The sequence below is a fragment of the Quercus lobata genome, chromosome 2, assembly GCF_001633185.2.
Source record: "Quercus lobata isolate SW786 chromosome 2, ValleyOak3.0 Primary Assembly, whole genome shotgun sequence".
NCBI lineage: Eukaryota > Viridiplantae > Streptophyta > Magnoliopsida > Fagales > Fagaceae > Quercus > Quercus lobata.
In genome coordinates this window covers 5,733,026-5,753,327 of record NC_044905.1, presented here as the reverse complement: position 1 = coordinate 5,753,327, position 20,302 = coordinate 5,733,026, and the positions used below count along the sequence as shown (strand labels likewise).

The 20,302-nt window shown below is 34.3% G+C and overlaps 1 protein-coding gene across 1 annotated transcript; it reads left to right on the top strand.

Annotated features, from left to right (window-relative positions):
- Positions 1 to 92: 92 nt before the first annotated feature.
- On the top strand, positions 93 to 20,136 carry LOC115974221. Its single transcript, XM_031094465.1, has 15 exons — positions 93 to 137; positions 214 to 260; positions 3,576 to 3,700; positions 3,850 to 3,924; positions 4,043 to 4,130; positions 5,019 to 5,236; positions 8,027 to 8,166; positions 10,638 to 10,837; positions 16,361 to 16,729; positions 16,845 to 16,946; positions 17,097 to 17,394; positions 18,329 to 18,477; positions 18,562 to 18,846; positions 19,132 to 19,331; positions 19,590 to 20,136. Exons 4-15 carry the CDS (start codon positions 3,905 to 3,907, stop codon positions 19,738 to 19,740), a joined length of 2,220 nt encoding a protein of 739 aa, XP_030950325.1. The 5' UTR covers positions 93 to 137; positions 214 to 260; positions 3,576 to 3,700; positions 3,850 to 3,904; the 3' UTR covers positions 19,741 to 20,136.
- Positions 20,137 to 20,302: the final 166 nt, after the last annotated feature.

The following is a 20,302-nucleotide window of genomic DNA, read 5'->3' as shown; positions in this document are numbered from 1 at the left end:
CAATTTTTTTTTTTTTTTTGGAAAACAATGTCTCTCTCTCACGCATTACATCTCATATAAATATTATCTTTTTCTTTACCCTCTGTAGCCACTGGAAACAACTTATTTTGACGTCTACTTTATCTCACTGTCTCATGGTAAGCTCTCAGTTTTCTCCCTTTTCTTTGCTTTTTCTCTCCTCTCATATTCTCACTGTCTCTTCTCTTTTCACAGATCTCTCTCTATCTATCTCTCACGGTCAACAACTCTTCCTTGCACTGGTAATATTTCATTATTCTCTAAAAAAACCCCAATTTTATAGTTTGCTTTCTGTGTCGCTAACGATATATATATATTTATATATATATATAGTAATTTCATGTTTTTATAAGTTTCTTGATTTCAATTACAATATTCACATGTTCGACGTTTTTTAATATTAAATTTTATAACCTTTGGCATTTGTTGTGGGCGGGGGGTAGTTTGAGTTGAAAATTTGTATGAGAACAAATAGACTATAGTTTAGGTGTTTTATATGGTTTTTGATGTTTGTATCTGATGATTTTGATAGTCAAGCATGTGGGCATGCTCAGACATCCATAATTCTAATTAATAGACTCAATGGATATTTTTTTAACATTATGAAGAAAGTTTGCTATTGAAGATTGTGCCGGATTTTGAGTTTGAATTTATGTACCAACTTACATGCTTATGGGCTAACTTTTGCTTTGATCTAGTGATTATTGTTATTTACTTGGTACATCAAGGTACGTTTTTTCTGCACACCGAATTTAGGATTGGTTTACGGGTTATTATTTGTAATAAAAATTTATAGAGAATTTTTTTGTGCATTCTGTTTTCCATGATACAATTTGTTGTTCTACCTACTCTATTCACAATTTAGTCTCCTAAGATTTGCATGGCTGGTTCTTGTTCGTGGGTGTTTCAGTATACTTGATTTTATTCTTCTCAGTTTGATGGATTCTTGTTTGGACTACTGTAGAATTTTGAGCTTGCTTTTATTTTTTATCACTGTGAATGCTTTCTTTAAGTACACATTTAATTCATACTTATCATTTTTTTTTGGAAATATGGATGGATAACCCATCACTTCCTGCTGCCATAATGGGGGCAGCTACATCTGTTATTGCTTTGGGTGTTGTTCTTTTGAAAGGACTAAGATCTAGGAGAGTTATGCCTAAAGAACCTCATGTCAATTGAGAGTATGAAAGAGAGACATATATGAATGATATTCTTTGTAGAGGTGATATGCGTTGTCTCCATGATATAAGGATGAGACCTATTGCTTTTTATGCGCTATGTAAAATTTTGAGCGAGAATAATCTACTTCAAGAGACCATTCATATGTCCATTAAAGAATAAGTGTTAATTTTTTTACACACTATTGGGCATGATGTGAGGTTTTGAGTTGTTGGTGTGAGATTTTATAGATTAGTTGAGATAGTACACTGATACTTTAGGCATGTCCTTAGAGCAGTTTTGCAATTATACAAACACATGATTAGAGATTCATTTTCATAGATATTGCCACTAACTGAGAACTAGGCAATATCTATGAAAATGATTCTGTCTTTATTTTTTACGAAGTGTGCTTATCTTTTAGCTTACTCCTGTGGAGTAAGCGGGTTGCTATCATAGTTATCAAAACCGTCTTTAAGGAATGATCCAGTTGAAAGATTGGTTCACTGGTTCAACCAAGAGTTTAATGGTTGGACCGTAAGTTTATTAATAATTAATTAAGTATATATAATTATAAAAATTAACTAAAATAAAGTAAAATTAACTAATAAAAATTTTAGTTTCATTGTTAAATCCAAGAACATACCAAAACAGATAAAAAAAAATATATCATCGTTTAGTAGGAAATGCAGTGATAATTCACTTCTACACGTGTTAAAGGCTAAGCTAATTGTTAGGTTTGAGTAATAGACCAAAAACAGCCAAAAAGGTCAAAAAGTGACATTATTTGTATCAAAATTGTGATAGCTAGCTTTTGTCATCAAATTGATTTTCTATTCCAGGTTGAGGTCTTTTAATTAACCACAGTTTAAACAATTTATAACTTGGTTTTTATGGTTTTCCGTGGGTTGATACGGTAGACTACTTAAATGGTACAAAACCGCATATCATTCCATCTAATGTCATGGAACACGGTTATTTTGGTTTAACCAGTGGTTCGGTACGAAATTAATAACACTACTTACCATTATTATTTGGTTTATTTGTTTTTAGAGAATTATTATCAGTTTTTTAATGCTGGATAAATGTTGTTATTATCACAAGGTATGGTTGTAATCACCATATTCCATTTTGTTTTCCATCTATCACCATTAGGAATGTATTTGATTTTTTTTTTTTCTATATTATTGAGTATACATGTGTGAATAAAATCCTAAACTGAATAATAATAAAAAAAGTGAATTGTAAATGTAAGGGCACGATTTGCTCCCAAAGCCCAAATGGATGGTCAATGGCTCAAAGAGTTCAAAACAATGAATTTGTTAGAGAGTGGGCTTGAAGATGAACTTTCAATGAGTTAAGTGGATGGTAGTCACAATAGGTTAGTTGTTGTTAGAAAGAATAAAACAAACAGTTTTGAGTATGAAAAGTTCTCCTCGGATAAGTCTGAGGATGGTTTGTTCTTATATATTTCTTTCAAACTTATACAAAATTACAGTTCTTGAGTATACAGTTATTTTCCTTTGATTTTCTGATGATCCCTTTGTAATGGGGTTTTTCTCCTTTGTATTCTCCTTCCTTCTTTCATCTCAGCCCTCCACGTGTAGATCAGATTGTTGGCTTTGATAATTGTCCCATCAGCACATTTCTAAAGTCTTTGGGGGTAGCTGTAAGGTTGAAGATTACTATTTAGGTTTCACCTCCACATTAATTCGGCGAGGGGGTTAGATGCAGAGCATTCAATGGAGTGGTAACAGCTTTCTTCTCAGATATTTCCCAACTCTCTTTTGTCTTATCTCTTTCTGATGTTTATCCTTACCAGCACGATTGTTTGTTGCCTTGTTCTTGACAAAGGGTTGGACTTTTGACTTCTACTCTGTTTAGTCGAGGAGGTAATTCTCCTTGGTCAACGTTTCCAGCTCCTTATAACCAGACTTCCTCCATGACCCATTAACTTGTATACCTTTATTAGTATTTACCTATCCTTGGGCTATCTGATGTCCTTGGGCATGGCCTATGGCCCAATACCTATATCTGGGCCCTTCATCTCTAAAGTAAATATTAAATTGTTAGGCCTAAATTTATAGGCTTAAGTTTTTGGGTTAAATAGTGTCATTATATGTTTATTTATTTATTTTATATTTCTCATTTAGAATCTCCCCACGTGTTAACTGCCAATATACACGAACACAAATCCTTAGGTCATACTTTTTCGTATTCTGTTTTTTATCCCACCTATTACAATAAAGAATGACAATAAACCAAAATAAGAAATTTATGTTTTTTTATGAGAAAATAAAAGATTAATATATTTGTATGAAAATTTAGCTCACATGCATTGCCATGTCATCTTCTTTTTCCTATACATGTTCCTTATTTTTTTTTTCTTTTCTCAGTTAGCTAGCACTAGCAGTAAGTCATCACCTACGAGACCATCAGACGAAATCTCTCTCATCTACTCGTGTTGGGTCACGTTTATAGGCCTGTACATTGCCAATTATGTAGCAGAGGGGTCATCAGAGTGAGTGCCAATGTACCATGCTTGATTTTAGAACGTGCAAAGCATTTTTTTTTTTTAATTTATTTTTATAGTTGACATTAATTAGGATGTAAAGGATGCCTTGCCAAGAGATGAGCTGCACTGAGTGCTTCTTGCGTTCTTATGGTCAGGTCAGGAGAAGAATACAAGAAGAATAAGAGGCAAACGAAGCCTGATTTTCTAGATATGGTTCCCTGGTATTCAGGGTATATTTCTGTAATCTCCTTATTTATTTATTTATTATCATTATTATTTAATTTTAAGTTTTCTGATCTTACAAACACCCCCTTAAGTTTTTTCTTTGGTTGTGGCTACGTGGTGCAGTACTTCAGCTGATCTATACAAGACTGTTTTTGACCTCATAATATCAGCAAAAGTCTTCCTAAGTCGCTTTGACCTGCGTATGTATCAGGTATAAGTGTATAACTAACTTTAACCTCCGTTTGTTTGAGGTAAATGATTTATTTTCTATTGTTTGATTGAGACTTTAGAAATTTTGTGTGTTTGATCACACTAAAAGCTTTTATGCTAAAATTGACAAAACTCAAATGTAGAAATAGACAATGGTGGTACTAATAGTACCGATTAGTACCGATGATGGCCGTTGGGGGACGTAAATGGAATGTAGAGTTTTTTAGTAAATTCAAGTTTAGAAAGTAAACAACGTTATTTCTTTGAATACTTCACTTTTGTTGCATGTGACAATACAGTAGTGAACGATCCTGGTGGCCATTTAGTTTTTTTATTTTTTATTTTTATTTTTAAATAATTCAATAATTGGGAAAGAATGGATTTGAACCTTAAATGTTTCACTTAAGAACAGTAGGAGTTACTAATCAATTGAGTTACAAAGTTCTTGATAATCCCTTATTTTTAATCCACATGTACTGTTAACAGGTAATATTTAAGTTACATCGACTTTCTAAAAAATTATAAATGTGCCTAATCACATGACATATTATTATATGTCCGGTTAGTGTGCATAACAAATTCGATCATTTTATAAATTTTAAGGATTGGATTGCCATTTTGAAACTCCAAGAACCAAACTAAAAAATTGGACAAGTTTAAGAACCAAAAATGCTATTTGTATAGGAGGGGCTATTTCATGAAGAAATTTATTTACAAATCTAAGATATATGTGATACCATATCATTTAAAATCTTCACTTTGATATTCTTACACGTGCAAATAGGCTTCTTTTTTTATTTTGTAGGGAAAAAAAAGGAATATGGATCTAATGATTTCTTTTATAACTTACCCTTTCTTCCATCTTCACTTATTACTCATCACTCATCAGACAGTAAGGAAGCAAAATTCGGAAGGGGAGACACAAAGGGACTATTTACATGATGATTTTAGTACAAAAGAAGAACTATGGTTCGACTTCATGGCAGATACTGGTGACGGTGGGAACTCAACTTATACTGTTGCACGGCCACTTGCTCAACGCAAAATTAAAATCGAATCGGATACCTTAAAACGCGGAGACTTACTCCTCATTGGGGGGGATCTTGCGTAAGTTGACAATACCTTTTTATGATTATAATATGATAATTTAATACATTTTAACCGGTTTCGAGCTTACTTTCATTTATATATATATATAAAGGTTTCGATCTTACTTTAAGACTGACTACTCATTGGGAGTGAGTGAAAATTGACAATTTTATTCATAATAAAAATTCTTATTTAGAATTCTACATCTTACTGTCATCAAGTTGTGGGTTTCAGTTAGTTCAACTAGTAAAATTTTTTGTTGGCCAATAAGAAATTTGTAACTTGATCCCCACCGATACTAAAAAATCAGTTGGTATCTGAGTTTGATAATAAAGGCAATTATTAGGAATAAATACCATAAGTTAAAGCTATCTCAAAAAAAAAAAAAAAATTATTGTTTACTAGGTCGAAATTGTCTTTTAGTAGTTGGCCTTTTCTTGATGGTCAAGCCAGGTGATAAACCTTTGTCTACTGATGCTCTAAAATAAGTTTCCACCAATTGGGCATTGATTAACTTCTCAAATCTCCTTATTGGTAAGAGCGACTGCCTCTACCACACTCTTCAACTTGGTTTTTGGATCTTTCATGCATTGCTTGTGCATGATTTTAGTTGAAACCTTAGAGCATTTTCCTTGCATCCAATTGTGTACGTGGGACAGGTTGTTAAGGGTGTTTTTTGATAGGTATTGTCAAACAACATTCCTAAGGCACTAAAAATGGTGCCATTATTTGTTAAGGTTTTATTCGGGCTTCTATTTGTCCTAGTTTTTTGTTCAGTGGTACAGCATTTGCTATAAAATTCTCCTTTTATAGCATTACTACTCTATGTATATACATGCATGTAGGTGCGGAGTCAGAAAGTTTTGTTTAGAGGGCCAAAACTAAATGATCATATTGATTCATAATATCTATGTATGAATGCCTAACACACTCATCACTACATTAATGAATTTTCAAACATCAATTTCAAGATTTGTGTCTCCAAATGTCAAACACAAAACAAATTTGTTAGCTTTGGCATGTGTATGAGATTTTTCAAATAAGATTTGTGTTACCATAAATTGGACTACGAAACTTTATCTTGTAATCTTGTACTAGTTGCATTTGTCATATATACCCAATCCAACTTGTATTTTAGTTCTTTGACAAGAAGTAGGTTTATTTATTTATTTATTTATTTATAATTTTTAAAGAAGACTTTGACTAGAAGCTAATATGAAATTTTAGATAAAAATAATGAATAAAGTCTACCAATTGGTTTATTAAATTAAAGGGAAAAAAAATCATAAACCATAAGATAAATAAATAAAAGGGTAAATTGCAAATTACATCCCTAAAGTTTTGAGGTGATTAGATTTTACACTCTAAAATTTTAGAATTTAGATTTTACCTCCTAAAGTTTGGGGTGCTTGAATTTTACACTCTAACATTTCAGAACTTGGATTTTACACTCAAATTCTGAAACTTTAGCATATAAAATTCAAACACCCCAATACTTTAGGGAGTAAAATTCAAAAACTTCTAAAATATAAGGGGTAAAATCCAAACTTTGAAATGTCAGGGTGTAAAATCCAAATATCCCCAAATTTCAGGTTGTAAAATTCAAATTCTGAAATTTCAGGGTATAAAATCCAATCACCCCATATTTTAGGGGTATAATTTGTAATTTATCCTAAATAAAATTTGAAGAAAAGTAAGATCTCTGAATGAGAATGTAGTATGTGAGAGACTTAATTAGGGCATGTTTGGTAGACTGTAATAAACATTATAATGTAATAGTTATTCCTATGGTTTAGTTATTCTTTAGTTTGGTTATATTTTTATTACAAGGAATAATTATTCCTAATGAATAGCTATTCTTCAAAATGAGGAATAACTATTCATCTTTAAAATGTTGTATTAGTTATTCCTTAGTAAGTGCAATAATTTCAAAATTTAATATATTTCTAAGTAAATAAAATTTCCATATACATCTAACAATTATAAAAATAAAACATCATAAAAAATAATACATATATCTCTTAAACTTAAAAATAACAATTTTCAAGGAAATATAATTGTATGAGTAAGAAATTTCCTAAAATAAATGTTAGGTTTCATTCTAATGTTATAACTCACAACCAAACTAATGAATAGGTTTAGTTATTACATTATAACACAGTTTATGCCTAGTAATAAAGAGTACAATTTCTGTTGTAATTCTCATTCAGTGTACCAAACGTACCCTTAGAGCATAGGATGAGAGACTATAGAGTAGACAAATTTAATTGAATTTATTGTGAGACCGTGAGAATACCTGATTGGACATTGAATTGGGTGGCTAGCAAGCAGAATATGAAAAATGCAAATTGAAAAGGTAAAAAAGAAGCTAGCAGTAACAGTTTGGCCTTTGTTTATGAATAAAATTTTTCAGTTTTTTTTTTTTTTTTTAAAGGAAGCTAGCAATAGAAGTTAATTAAATGGTAGGCTTGTGGCTAACATTTAGGGGGACTAGATCCAAAAAGGCTAAAAAAGTTTCAAGTAATTAAGCAAATTGAAAAGAACATGAATAGGTAGGGGGCCAATCAATTGCCCTGGAGGGGGTCAACTTTTCAAAATATGCATTGGAGTCTTAAGTCTTAACTCGTACGGTTTTACCTGCTACAATTTTTATTTTTATTTTACTCATTTTACTGTGAACATGGCTCCGCCCTTGCATGCATGAGAAAAATGTATCCAAGTTTCTTAAAAAAATGCAAGAGAAAAATGTTTATATATTATGTTTGACAATATGTTGTTTAAATTTTGAAAACTTTGCTTTTATTGTAGGTATCCTAATCCATCAAAGTTAACATATGAAAGGCGCATGTTTCGTCCTTTCAAGTATGCTCTTCAACAACCACCTTCTCCTGTCGACACGCATGCAGACTATGCAGTGCCTCGATGTTTTGCTATCCCTGGAAACCATGGTTGGTCTTAGTTTTTACATTTATGCTCTCTTTGTTTTGAAGCAAAATATTTTCAAACATAATATTTTTTAAATGTAAAAATTTTCAACCTAAGCACAAAAACCAGTGGCTCAACCACTGAAGCCATTGGTGCTGAAGGTTCGGTGATTAGACCACTGATATCGGCAGTTGGAATGGTGGTTTTGGTGACTGGTTAGCTGGAATGGGGTCTTCGGCTACCGAACCGGCGACCTAGCCACCAAATGAGGGGAAGGGGAGTCATTGTGTGTTTTTGTAAAATTTTTTACCAAGTTTTTAAAAGTAAAACATTTTACAAGTTTGACTATATTTTACATGGAAATACATACTTGAAAATGAGAAAAAAATTTATGAAAAATATTTTACTTTAAAAAAAATGGGGTGTTAAAACTCTTCTTAATTGGATTGTTTTGACCCATAAAAAGCAAATTTTATTTGTGTATATAGTTGGGACAACCCTCTCACATAGGGTGGACCTCACAAGTGTGGGACCAACCACATGTGAGATAGATGTTATAAATATAGGTTATCACCTACTTAAAAAGATGAGGTAATATGTTGAGTAGTGAGTGTGTATAAGAGCATTTACATCAGTTCGTGTATAATAGAAAAATGTGTAGAATTTATATAGTTTTACTTAAAAATTAATGATCCACATCAGCTCATGTATAATTGTATAAATTTAAAATTTTGCTACTACAATGATATTATTTATTTTGCATTTAGTTATTTATTCTTTTTTTATGTATCTCGAGGATGAAGGAAGAGAGTAGATGGAAGAGAAACAATTCAAAAATAAGAAAAATTAATATTTTAATTAAATGTAGTATAAAATAGATAATCTAATGTGGGGTCTTTTAAACAGTATGCATGTAAAATAGAAAAAGTAGATTCTTATACTAAAATAGACGAAATTTTTTGGATGAACTAATGCGAATGCTCTAAAGGAAAAAAGTTAGATCTAATATTATTTTTTAAAATGCTTTCAAATTGATGTGCTACTAGTCATCAAAAGGTAATTCAATATTTGTTATTATGTTATTGAAACAGCATTAGTTACATTCATTGTCACGTCAATTTGTAGGCATTTTATAGTAAAATTTGTAGTACTTTTAGTATTTTTCAATAAATAAATATTGGTGCTAGAGATTTTATACAAGTTTTTCAAATTGATGAAAGTAATTCAAATATTTATTTAATATATTGTTAAAATGTAGAACCAATTACATTTATTGTTAAGTGCTAATGTTATAAGTCTTGTCTTTACACTCCCTACTTCCCTATCCCCTGTGTCTTCTATCTATATTATCTAAAAAAAATTACATTTATTGTCACATTAATATATAAATATTTTGAAGTAAATTAAACATGTTTCCATAAATAAATGTATGAATTGTTTTTTTTTTATCATGTTAATGATTTCTCTCTAAGGCCTCGTTTGAGAGGAGGGAATGGAATGGAATGGAATGGAATGAAAATAAATGAAAAGAATAATTTTAAAGTATTCTTCCCTTCCCTTGTTTGGAATTTTTAATGGAGGGAATGGAAAGTCCATTATCTTATTTAGGTGTTTAAGTGGGAGGGAATAGAATGGGTAGAAGGGAATATTCATTTCTCTCTATTCTCTTAAAATCTCAAATTTTCATTCCCTCCCAAATTGGGAGGAATGAGAGGGAATGAAATTAGATTTAATGAATTTTTACTAAAATTTCAAAAATACCCCTATATATTCAACCCTTTATTTTAAAATATGGGGTCTAATAGTAATATTCTCATAAAATGATTCCATTTCATTCCCTCCATGTTACTCCCAAATAAGATTACTTACATTCCATTCATTTTCATTCATTTCCATTCCTTTATTCTAAAACATCCAATCAATGTTACTAAATTTCATTCCATTCTTTTCCATTCCTTTCTCTTACTTAAATACATTCCATTCCATTCCCTGATTATCATTCCGTTCCATTTCATTCCATTCCCCTATGAACTCCCAAATGAAGCCTAAGAGAATAGGTTAAGAAATAATAATTATAAAGTTAAGAGCTTCATTGCATTTTTAAATGAAAAGAAAAGTCTTTTTTAATCCAAAAAATATACTTGTATATAATTTATTGATTTGCATGCATATTGTAGTTATTTGTGTTTTTCTTGATCTTTGCACATAGTTTGAATTTTTTTTTTTAACATTGTATAAATACATCAATTAATAAAATATTAAATGTACCCTAATTTATGCTTCATTAACAAAATTCTCACTTCTTTGTAATTTATAATATATACATCAGTTTTTAAGAATAATGTAGTAAAATAATTTTTAGTATTTCCTACATTTGTAATTAATGTGTCACTTGTTTTCTTGGAAGACCATTCTTCATACTCCTTTAAAAACCCTTTAAAGTTTGTTTTCACTTAGATTGTCATTGTGGTAATATTTTGTTTTGGCTTGACAGATTGGTTTGATGGACTTGATACCTTTACAAAAAATATATGTCATGGGGATTGGTTGGGAGGGTGGTTCTTGCCTCAGAAGACAAGTTATTTTGCCCTGAAACTTCCTATGGGATGGTGGATATTCGGTCTTGATCTTGCACTCCATAGTGCTATCGATAACTACCAATTAGATTTTTTCTCCAAACTAGCTGAGGAAAAGGTATCTTTCCCATATTTGTATTTTCATTTTTTTTTTTACTTTCAATATGTTTATGAAAGCATTAAGTTCAATTATTTTTGTTTTAGTGGATTTTTTTTAAAATTTTTTGGTAAAATACTATTTTGGTCCCTAAATTTTACTAAAAGTTCTTTTTTCATCCTCACACTTTGTAAAGAGTTAAAAAAAAAAAAAAATTAGAGACAAAATAGGGATGAAAAAAAAAATTCAATAGTTTAGGAAGGTAAAATTTAAGGATAGAAAGTAAAACATTTTCAATAGTTTAAGGGCAAAAAAAGAAAAGAACCTATCAATTGTTTAGGGACCAAAAATAAACTTTTTAAAGTTTTGGAATGAAAATTAAATGTTTGATGAAGTTTAGGAACCAAAATAATATTTTACCTTTTTTTTTTATATATATTTTTCAATGTTGGATATACTTAGAAAAAGAAGAAGAATATTTTTATATCCAACAACAAAACAAGTTATTTTTAGCGTTTTCTACAATGTAACTGAATAAATCATCACAAATAAACTCCATACAAGCAAAAACAAAAACAAAAGCTCTCTCATGGTAACATTTATCACTGCCCTCTCCCTCTTTTCATAGACAGATTGTTGACCGCACAAATAGAACCAAAAAAGAAAATATCATTAATATTTGTTGGTGTAATACCCAAGGGGCATAAGGCGGCTGTAGGGGCACGATTTTTAACGACCCAAGAATAACGTTGGTCTCGTATATAAAAGGCCCGAACAATATAATTCATAGAGAGTGGGATAGAAAGGCTGGACCTTGGTCGTTGGACGGTGGTTTGGTCATGATTTATATGGAAGCCCATACGAAGGTGAGTTTGGCCTGTATAGCTAAGCTTTACACAGATGTGGTTTGAAAGGTTTGACTCCTCGGACTAAGTCCGAGGAGCGTCTCATTCTCACCATTCTCCTTTTTTCCTTTTTCTTTTTGTCTCAGCTCTCTTTCCCTTTTACACTAGTATTTCCTTCCCGTTCTTCACCTACGTGTCAGTTTTTCCTTGTTTGGGGTAGTTACTTGTCTTATCAATCCATACATCAGAGTGGTTGGGAAAAGCTGGATAGTATGGTATGAGTATGGGCTTGCCAGGTGCTGGGCTTCACATTATGGTGTGGACAGCTTTCTCCCTTGTAATGCTCTTGTACTGAGTTTGTCCTTTACTTCAGGCGTTTTGTAAGGTGTTGAGCGTGAGATCGTTCTCGGCCACCTCCTTGGGCCTTTAAGGGGCTTTCATCATACGCCCTTGGTAATGGGGCTCCTTGGCCTGGGCTTCGGGCCCTTAATACAAGTTGGGCTGGGACCGCAGATTTTGGACCCCATAATAGCCCCTCAAAATCTTACTGCCCGCACTTGTTGTTGGGGAGGAGGGTTTTGATGAGATAGGGCCCACATCATGGCTCACTCAAATTCTGTACTTCTTCCAATATTTGTGTTGTCCCATTTACATGTGAGACGTGCCAAATTAAGAGGTATTCCTTTATTCACTCACACGGAGCCCTTTGATGCTCCAGTATTCGAGGCGCACCTTCACGAGGATCTTCAGATCCTACGGCTGCGGATGAGGTTGGAAATTGAGCCAAGTCTGCCTTGTCCGTAGCATTCCTTGGAAACTTGCATGGATTAAATGCCACCGGTTTGCTCTCTGTATAAATAGGATAGGGGGTCACTCCCCTTACATATAAACTCTTTTGCTTCCTTCAGAATCATAATCCTTCCGCCATACCCACGATCTCCATCTCCAGTGCCATTCTGCCTCAGAGTGATATGTTTGAGGCGTGGGTGGGGATGAAAGGTCTTCACCCGCCTCAGAGGCATCGAATCCTTTCGATACTCAAGGTGGTGTGGTCCGGACAAGGGAGGCACAGATTCAAGACAGTCCTCCGTTTTGACAAGGGGGAGATGGTATTTCTCTCTCTTTCAGTCAAAATCCGAAGCAGGTACTGGTCGCACCAAATTCTTGGTGCGTCAGAAGCAAGGTTTTTCTCCATCAGCGCCGTCTGCTTTATCGCAGGCGTAATTACGTGGAGGCTCATCAACTTCCGGCTCCCGGCACCTTTTCTTCAACGGTGCTGGCTGCAAGATGGGTTCCCTGCACCTTTTCTTCAGCAGCGCTAGCCCGGAGTTGGGCTCTTTTGCTGCCTGAGTTATAGGCATGTAAAAGTATTGAGGAATGACTTCCTTAAACAAAATTTTGGAGTGGCAGCACGTCTCTTCTCTATATCTTTTCTTCGGCTTTTTCTTCATGCCCTTGTATCTTTTCTTTTCGCTTGTGTAGTTAGTTTCAGTATGAGCTTATTTAAGCTCTTTCAATGTACGCTGTACTGTTTCTTTGTCTTAATAAAAGAGGAATTTATTTCTTTTTTAAATATTTTCCCTTTCCGTAACAATTATTTTGTGCATGGGTGTGCTAAATGTGTGTTTCCCTTTAATGATACTTAGAGCAGGAAACCTTGAAACAGAACTTTACTAATTCTAATTTACCGACCTTACCAAGCGTAATAATGATAATTCCCAATAGATTAAACTCATAAAACTAACCGTGATAATAACTGAGCGCTTCGTAATGCATGCGAGGTGACCGTTCGAGGACGATAAACTTTAAATAATTCGTCTGATGGGGTAACCGAGCAGCGAGGGGCTTTGACTGTGCTTTTGACAACATGTGGCCCTATATTGCATCAATCCTCTTGGTATTGGGGATCCGAGGGCAGACTGAGGAATTCATTCGGTTTAGGGATTGGCCTAACTATCAATGGGGAGCTCTTCTTCGGGGTAGATTCTAAGGGCCATATAACGTCCAGGTCATGTCCATAGCTTGCAGTTTTTCTGTTGAGTAGTTGGTTTCCCCATAGGCTTGAGTACTTGGATTTTCTTTTGAGTACTTGGTTTCCCCATAGGCTTGAGTCTGAGGACCATGCAAGGTCTTGGTTCTGTCCAAAACTTGTAGTTTTTCTTTTGAGTACTTGGTTTCCCCATAGGCTTGAGTCCGAGGACCATGCAAGGCCTTGGTTCTGTCCAAAACTTGTAATTTTTCTTTTGAGTACTTGGTTTCCCCATAGGCTTGAGTCCGAGGACCATGCAAGGCCTTGGTTCTGTCCAAAACTTGTAATTTTTCTTCTGAGTACTTGGTTTCCCCATAGGCTTGAGTCCGAGGACCATGCAAGACCTTGGTTTTGTCCAAAACTTGTAGTTTTTCTTTTGAGTACTTGGTTTCCCCATAGGCTTGAGTCCGAGGACCATGCAAGGCCTTAGTTCTGTCCAAAACTTGTAGTTTTTCTTCTGAGTACTTGGTTTTCCTATAGGCTTGAGTCCGAGGACCATGCAAGGCCTTGGTTCTGTCCAAAACTTGTAGTTTTTCTTCTGAGTACTTGGTTTCCCCATAGGCTTGAGTCCGAGGACCATGCAAGGTCTTGGTTCTGTTGGTTTCCCCATAGGCTTGAGTCCGAGGACCATGCAAGACCTTGGTTCTGTCCAAAACTTGTAGTTTTTCTTCTGAGTACTTGGTTTCCCCATAGGCTTGAGTCCGAGGACCATGCAAGGCCTTGGTTTTGTTCAAAACTTGTAGTTTTTCTTTTGAGTACTTGGTTTCCCCATAGGCTTGAGTCCGAGGACCATGCAAGGCCTTGGTTCTGTCCAAAACTTGTAGTTTTTCTTTTGAGTACTTGGTTTCCCTATAGGCTTGAGTCCGTGGACCATGCAAGGCCTTGGTTCTGTCCAAGACTTATAGTTTTTCTTTTGAGTACCTGATTTCCCCATAAGCTTGAGTCCGAGGATCATGCAAGGCCTTGGTTCTGTCCAAAACTTGTAGTTTTTCTTCTGAGTAATTTTTCTCTGTATTTATTTATTTGTTTTTTGAAGGTTAGCCCCTAGACCAAGGTGGGAAGAGTTAGCTTGAGGTTGGAAGCTCCTAGAGCTGCCCATGCCATTGGCACTGCAAGGCGTAGCCCCTAGCGGAAGTTTATGTCATAGCAACAACTGCATGTCGTGGGAGATGGAGGGAACTTCGCGAACCTCTGCTTGATAGAGACTTGACTTCACCGCCACCTGCGCCAACGTGCAAACCTTCCCACAGACGGCGCCAATTGTAGGGGCACGATTTTTAACGACCCAAGAATAACGTTGGTCTCGTATATAAAAGGCCCGAACAATATAATTCATAGAGAGTGGGATAGAAAGGCTGGACCTTGGTTGTTGGACGGTGGTTTGGTCATGATTTACATGGAAGCCCATACGAAGGTGGGTTTGGCCTGTATAACTAAGCCTTACACGGATGTGGTTTGAAAGGTTTGACTCCTCGGACTTAGTCCAAGGAGCATCTCATTCTCACCATTCTCCTTTTTTCCTTTTTCTTTTTGTCTCAGCTCTCTTTCCCTTTTACACTAGTATTTCCTTCCCGTTCTTCACCTACGTGTCAGTTTTTCCTTATTTGGGATAGTTACTTGTCTTATCAATCCATACATCAGAGTGGTTGGGAAAAGCTGGATAGCATAGTATGAGTATGGGCTTGCCAGGTGCTGGGCTCCACATTATGGTGTGGACAGCTTTCTCCCTTGTAATGCTCTTGTACTGAGTTTGTCCTTTACTTCAGGCGTTTTCTAAGGTGTTGAGCGTGAGATCGTTCTTGGCCACCTCCTTGGGCCTTTAAGGGACTTTCATCATACGCCCTTGGTAGTGGGGCTCCTCGGCCTGGGCTTCGGGCCCTTAATACAAGTTGAGTTGGGACCGCAGATTTTGGGCCCCACAGCGGCCATAACTGATTCCTGGGTGAAGTGTTCTTCAATGTGATTCTTCAATATTTATCTAAACACTAAAAACTAATAATTAGTTATAAGTTTTTCATGTATTTGAGTACTCAAATATATGAATGAAAAATGTGTTTTGACTTGGATTTGTCAACACTAACAAAACTTAACCCTAACATATTTTTAAAAAAAATAGTCATTTCTCTTCAAAACAAACGGATCACATGATTCACTCATTCATTTATAGCATGAAGTGTGTCCTTGTAAAGTGCATTGCAAATGACTTACTAATCAACAATTTTTTTCCTTTTTTGAGAAGAATACTAATCTGTACTTAAATAATTGTATATAATTGGTGAGTCATGTGTAATTGTACATGTCATATTCTTATTATTGATTTTGTAGTCAAACTTTATCCGTATAGTCATATGTAGCATGTATTGTTTGGCAAATTCTCCTTTTGATAAGTATAGAAAGAAAGGAAAAAAAAAAAAAAACTGCCATGTATTATACTACAGTTGTTTGTCTTGTTTTAGTGGCTCATTTCTTTTACATGCTACATTTTCTGAGTAACTGGAACAATTATATTAAATGATTGGATTTATTATTTATTAACAATGTAAAATTTTGGAATAATAGATAATTATCATGATATCACAACCTAAATTGTAATACAGAAACTTGTTGCTTGTTTGTTTTCCCTAAAACTTTCTGTTATTTGACTCTACTTTCCTTGTCTGATTGTGTAAGGTTGAAAAGAAAGACTCTGTGATCATCATGACACACCAACCGGATTGGCTTGTTGATTGGTATGAGAATGGTGATTCTAGAAATAATGGCTCAGACTACCAATCAAAAGAAAAAAATGTCTTAGATCTTATCTATGACATTTTAAAAGAAAGGTGTAAACTTCGAATTGCTGGTGACATACATCACTATATGCACCACTCAATTGATACATCGAGAGAGTCAAATTCAGTTTATCCGCAACATCTGCTAGTAAATGGTTGTGGCGGAGCATTTACACATCCCACCCATGTGTTTCGTGATTTTAACAAATCTCGTGGAGTTTTCTATGAGTGCAAAGCCGATTATCCTTCTTTCAAGACATCAAGAAGGGTAATTAATTGTGACTCTGTTGTTTCATTTCCTATTATTTACCAACTTCACATATTGTATCATTTTCTTCTGCTTCCTGTTTAAATAATACATCTTATTTGCTTTTAATTTGCAGCTTGCATTAAGAAATATCTGGAATTTCCGAAAGGAAAATTGGCGATTTGATATTGTTGGTGGCATCATATACTTTATGTTGGTCTATTCTCTGTTCCCACAGGTGAATTTGTGTTCTTCTAGTGATTTTTCCAATTTATAGTAGTTATTGTGACAATTATGATGTCTTTCTTCTTTCTTCCTGTCTTGAATTGAAATATGTTAAACAGGCCTATCAATTTGATTTTTTCTCTCTTTTCATGTTCCTTTCTAGTGTGAGCTTGACCACATTTTTGAAGTAGATTCAATTTCCGGTTTCTTAAGGGCTTTCTTCGGCACAGTTTGGAATGCTTTTATGTACGTGGTGGACTACTCTTATGTGTCTCTAATAGCTACTTTGCTATTTCTAATTCTGGCGGTTGCATTTGCACCTTCCAAACTGTCATTGAAGAAAAGGATAATGATTGGAATTCTTCATGTTTTTGCACATCTGGCCGTAGCTCTAATTCTTATGTTGGTGTTGGAAGTGGGCATTGAGACGTTTGTCAGGTTTAATCTAGTAGCTACTACAGGTCAGTTTTCCCTTTCGGTTATGCGTGACATCCCATGAATGTTTTCCCTTTCTGTTTTTCATTCACATACTTCATAACATATAAAAGAGATGTAAGCAACTCTTCGATGAACAGCATATATAAGCAATAGAGTATGATGGCAGAATGCCAATGGATTCACAGTTCAGTGCACCTACGTACTTGCCATTCAACTTGTCACTAGCTCAATGAGTAATATTACGTCCATAATATTTTTACAACAAATAACCTTAAGTGTCAAGTTGTTATTCGTTATAATCTATGCTCACGCTCACCACTAACATTACTATTTTACCAACCGATAACAATTTGCCACTTAATATTTATAGTAAATTTTTTGTAAAAATATAGTGAACATAACACTACTGTTTTACTATATAATTTTTACAAACTAATATGTCACTAATTATAAAAAATAAAAATATAAAAGGTTTTGTAGCTCAATGATTAGAAATTCTACTCTCTCTTACTTGGAGAATCAATGTTTGAATTCCTCCCAACATTGTTGTACTTGTAACTATTGAATTATCCAACAAAAAAAAAAAAAAATCCCAAAAAATTGCTTGACAAGTATATTTATTATGTGTTTAAAATCCAACAATCGCATTCATTACCACATTAATTTGTAGATGTTTTGTAGTAAATTTGTAAATTTTTTAATATTTTTCCTAAATAAATATATGAATTACTTTTTGCTCATTTGTGATACATTAATTTATGAGACTTAAGTAATAAAATTTGTTACATCCTTATCATCACTCAAATAAAAAGGTTAAATTGCTTTCTAGTTTGTATGTTCATGGATTAATAATGTGATATCTAAGATAGTATGTATCATGTTGAGGATCTCAATATATATATATAAAAAATGTTTTTAGCCTCCCAAAAAATTAAAGCACACTCTTTTATTGTTCAGACTATCATTCTTTATATCGGTGGCACCAATCTATGTTGCATAAACACCTTCCAGTTCTGATTGGCATTCAAAATAGACTAAAACAGTGGACTTTTGGGCTTTATCCAGCATGTATCAAGTATCTAATGTCTGGATTTGATGTACCAGAGGTGAGAACTGGATTCCCTTTGGCTCCACAAACATGCTTCTTTACTTATCTATTTTCATAAATTTCATATGAAATGTACTATCAGCTCATGGCGGTGGCACGGAGCAATATTTGCAAGAATGGGATGGAGTCTCTCTCTCGAAGGGGTTCCGCCATTTATTATGCTTCCACCTTCCTTTATTTTTGGGTATTGTCAACCCCTGCAGTTGCCTTAGTATTTGGAAACTACTTGCACATCTGCATCAACTGGTTCAACTTACACTATGATGAAGCCTTCTCCTCACTTAGGATAGCTGATTACAAGGCATTCACACAATTTCACATCAACCATGAGGGTGATCTTGAAGTTTATACCCTTGCAGTTGATAAGGTAAGAAATCAATATTAGTGGTTCATTTTGTGATGGTAATTCTAGGATGGTTTAATTGCTTAAAACTATAATATGGGCATTTCTGAGGAGGCTTGAACTATTTCTTCTTGTTATTTTTTTTTATTTTATTATTATTTTTTTAATTTGATAATTGTGGAAGACTTGAACCTTGGACGTATTTGTCGAAAACATTAATTAATGTCACTTGAGTTGCAAGACTTGATGGCTTGAACTAGTATTAAATTCTTATCTTTGTAGTTGCTAATTACCCATGTTGACATATAGGTACCAAAGGAATGGGAGCTGGATCCTGAATGGAAGGGGCCGAATTCGGATGAGTTGAGCCACCTTAGAGAGAATCCCAGCCAATGGAAGGCTGCTGCGTCGGATGAGGAACCGTTAAAGACTGTCAAGATTATTGACAAATTCGTTATTCCACGTACGAGAGAAGATAGTCCTGACGATACCAGTGGAACTGCAACAGAGTAATTAATCTGATCTCTTGGTCACATACTAGCTGACTAGGGTAGATGTGGCAAATCAGTCGGGTCAAAAAGGGGTTGCAAATTGATTGGGTCAATCCTATGAAATGGGTTGAGAGTGGACCCGTAATTTTTCACATGAAAAATTAAAAAAAAAAAAAAAAATTGAAAACTTGTTTTTGATTTTTGATTGCTTGGACTGTTGAAGTTCATACAGTTTACATGTTAGTTACTTGGGTGTTTTTCTGTACTCGTGCACAGGGTCCCTGGCACTGAGCAAAATTCCTTGGATGAGAAAAAACAGAAGGAGAAGGAGACAACTCTGGAGACTGAAGGGAAAACTAATGTGGATCAAACTGTTGCAGCTGAGGAAATTCAGGAGGTAGAGGAGAGACAAAGCGAAGCCAAGTAATCTCAATTGAGAAACTTTTTTCAAATGGTTTGGTTATTGAGGAGCTAGCAATGGGCAAACCAGATGGCAAAAGAGCTTCTCCTGGAAATTAAGAAGGTTATTATTTGTTAACTTCTCATGTGGTCAGGTTCCCCATTTAAGCCTTGGTCCTCAGCTTCTCACATAAAATAGAGATTATGTTACGAAGGGAACCAATTATATTACCTTTTAGTCTATTGACTTTTGAATGTTTCCTCATATTTAAGATTGTTTGTTGGAGTTATAATGGCCTCTTGGGCTATAATTGCTAAGACACTTTTCTTTCTTTGAAAAGAATTGCTAAGAAACTTTATGAGCTGAGGAGTTAAGAATGAATTAAAGGGCTTTAGCCATTCTATTGTTTGGCTCCAGTCAGTAACACACCATGCTATAAAAAAGAATAAATTATGTGATGTAATTGGGCCTCTGTTGCATCTGGGTTTTATTTCCCTGGCTGTTGTATTCTTGGATTATCCAATGCATATACTTTGCCCCAAGTAAACAATCAGTTTTGTCTGAATTTTATTAAATGGGTCGAATCAGG

What these genes read in the sequence shown, in the direction of transcription:
- LOC115974221 (XM_031094465.1), top strand. Translation starts at nt 3,905, where the DNA reads ATGGTTCCCTGGTATTCAGG. An exon ending in CCAAACTAGCTGAGGAAAAG is followed by an intron (nt 10,838 to 16,360) that starts GTATCTTTCCCA and finishes TGATTGTGTAAG; the next exon opens with GTTGAAAAGAAAGACTCTGT. An exon ending in TAATCTAGTAGCTACTACAG is followed by an intron (nt 17,395 to 18,328) that starts GTCAGTTTTCCC and finishes TTTATTGTTCAG; the next exon opens with ACTATCATTCTTTATATCGG.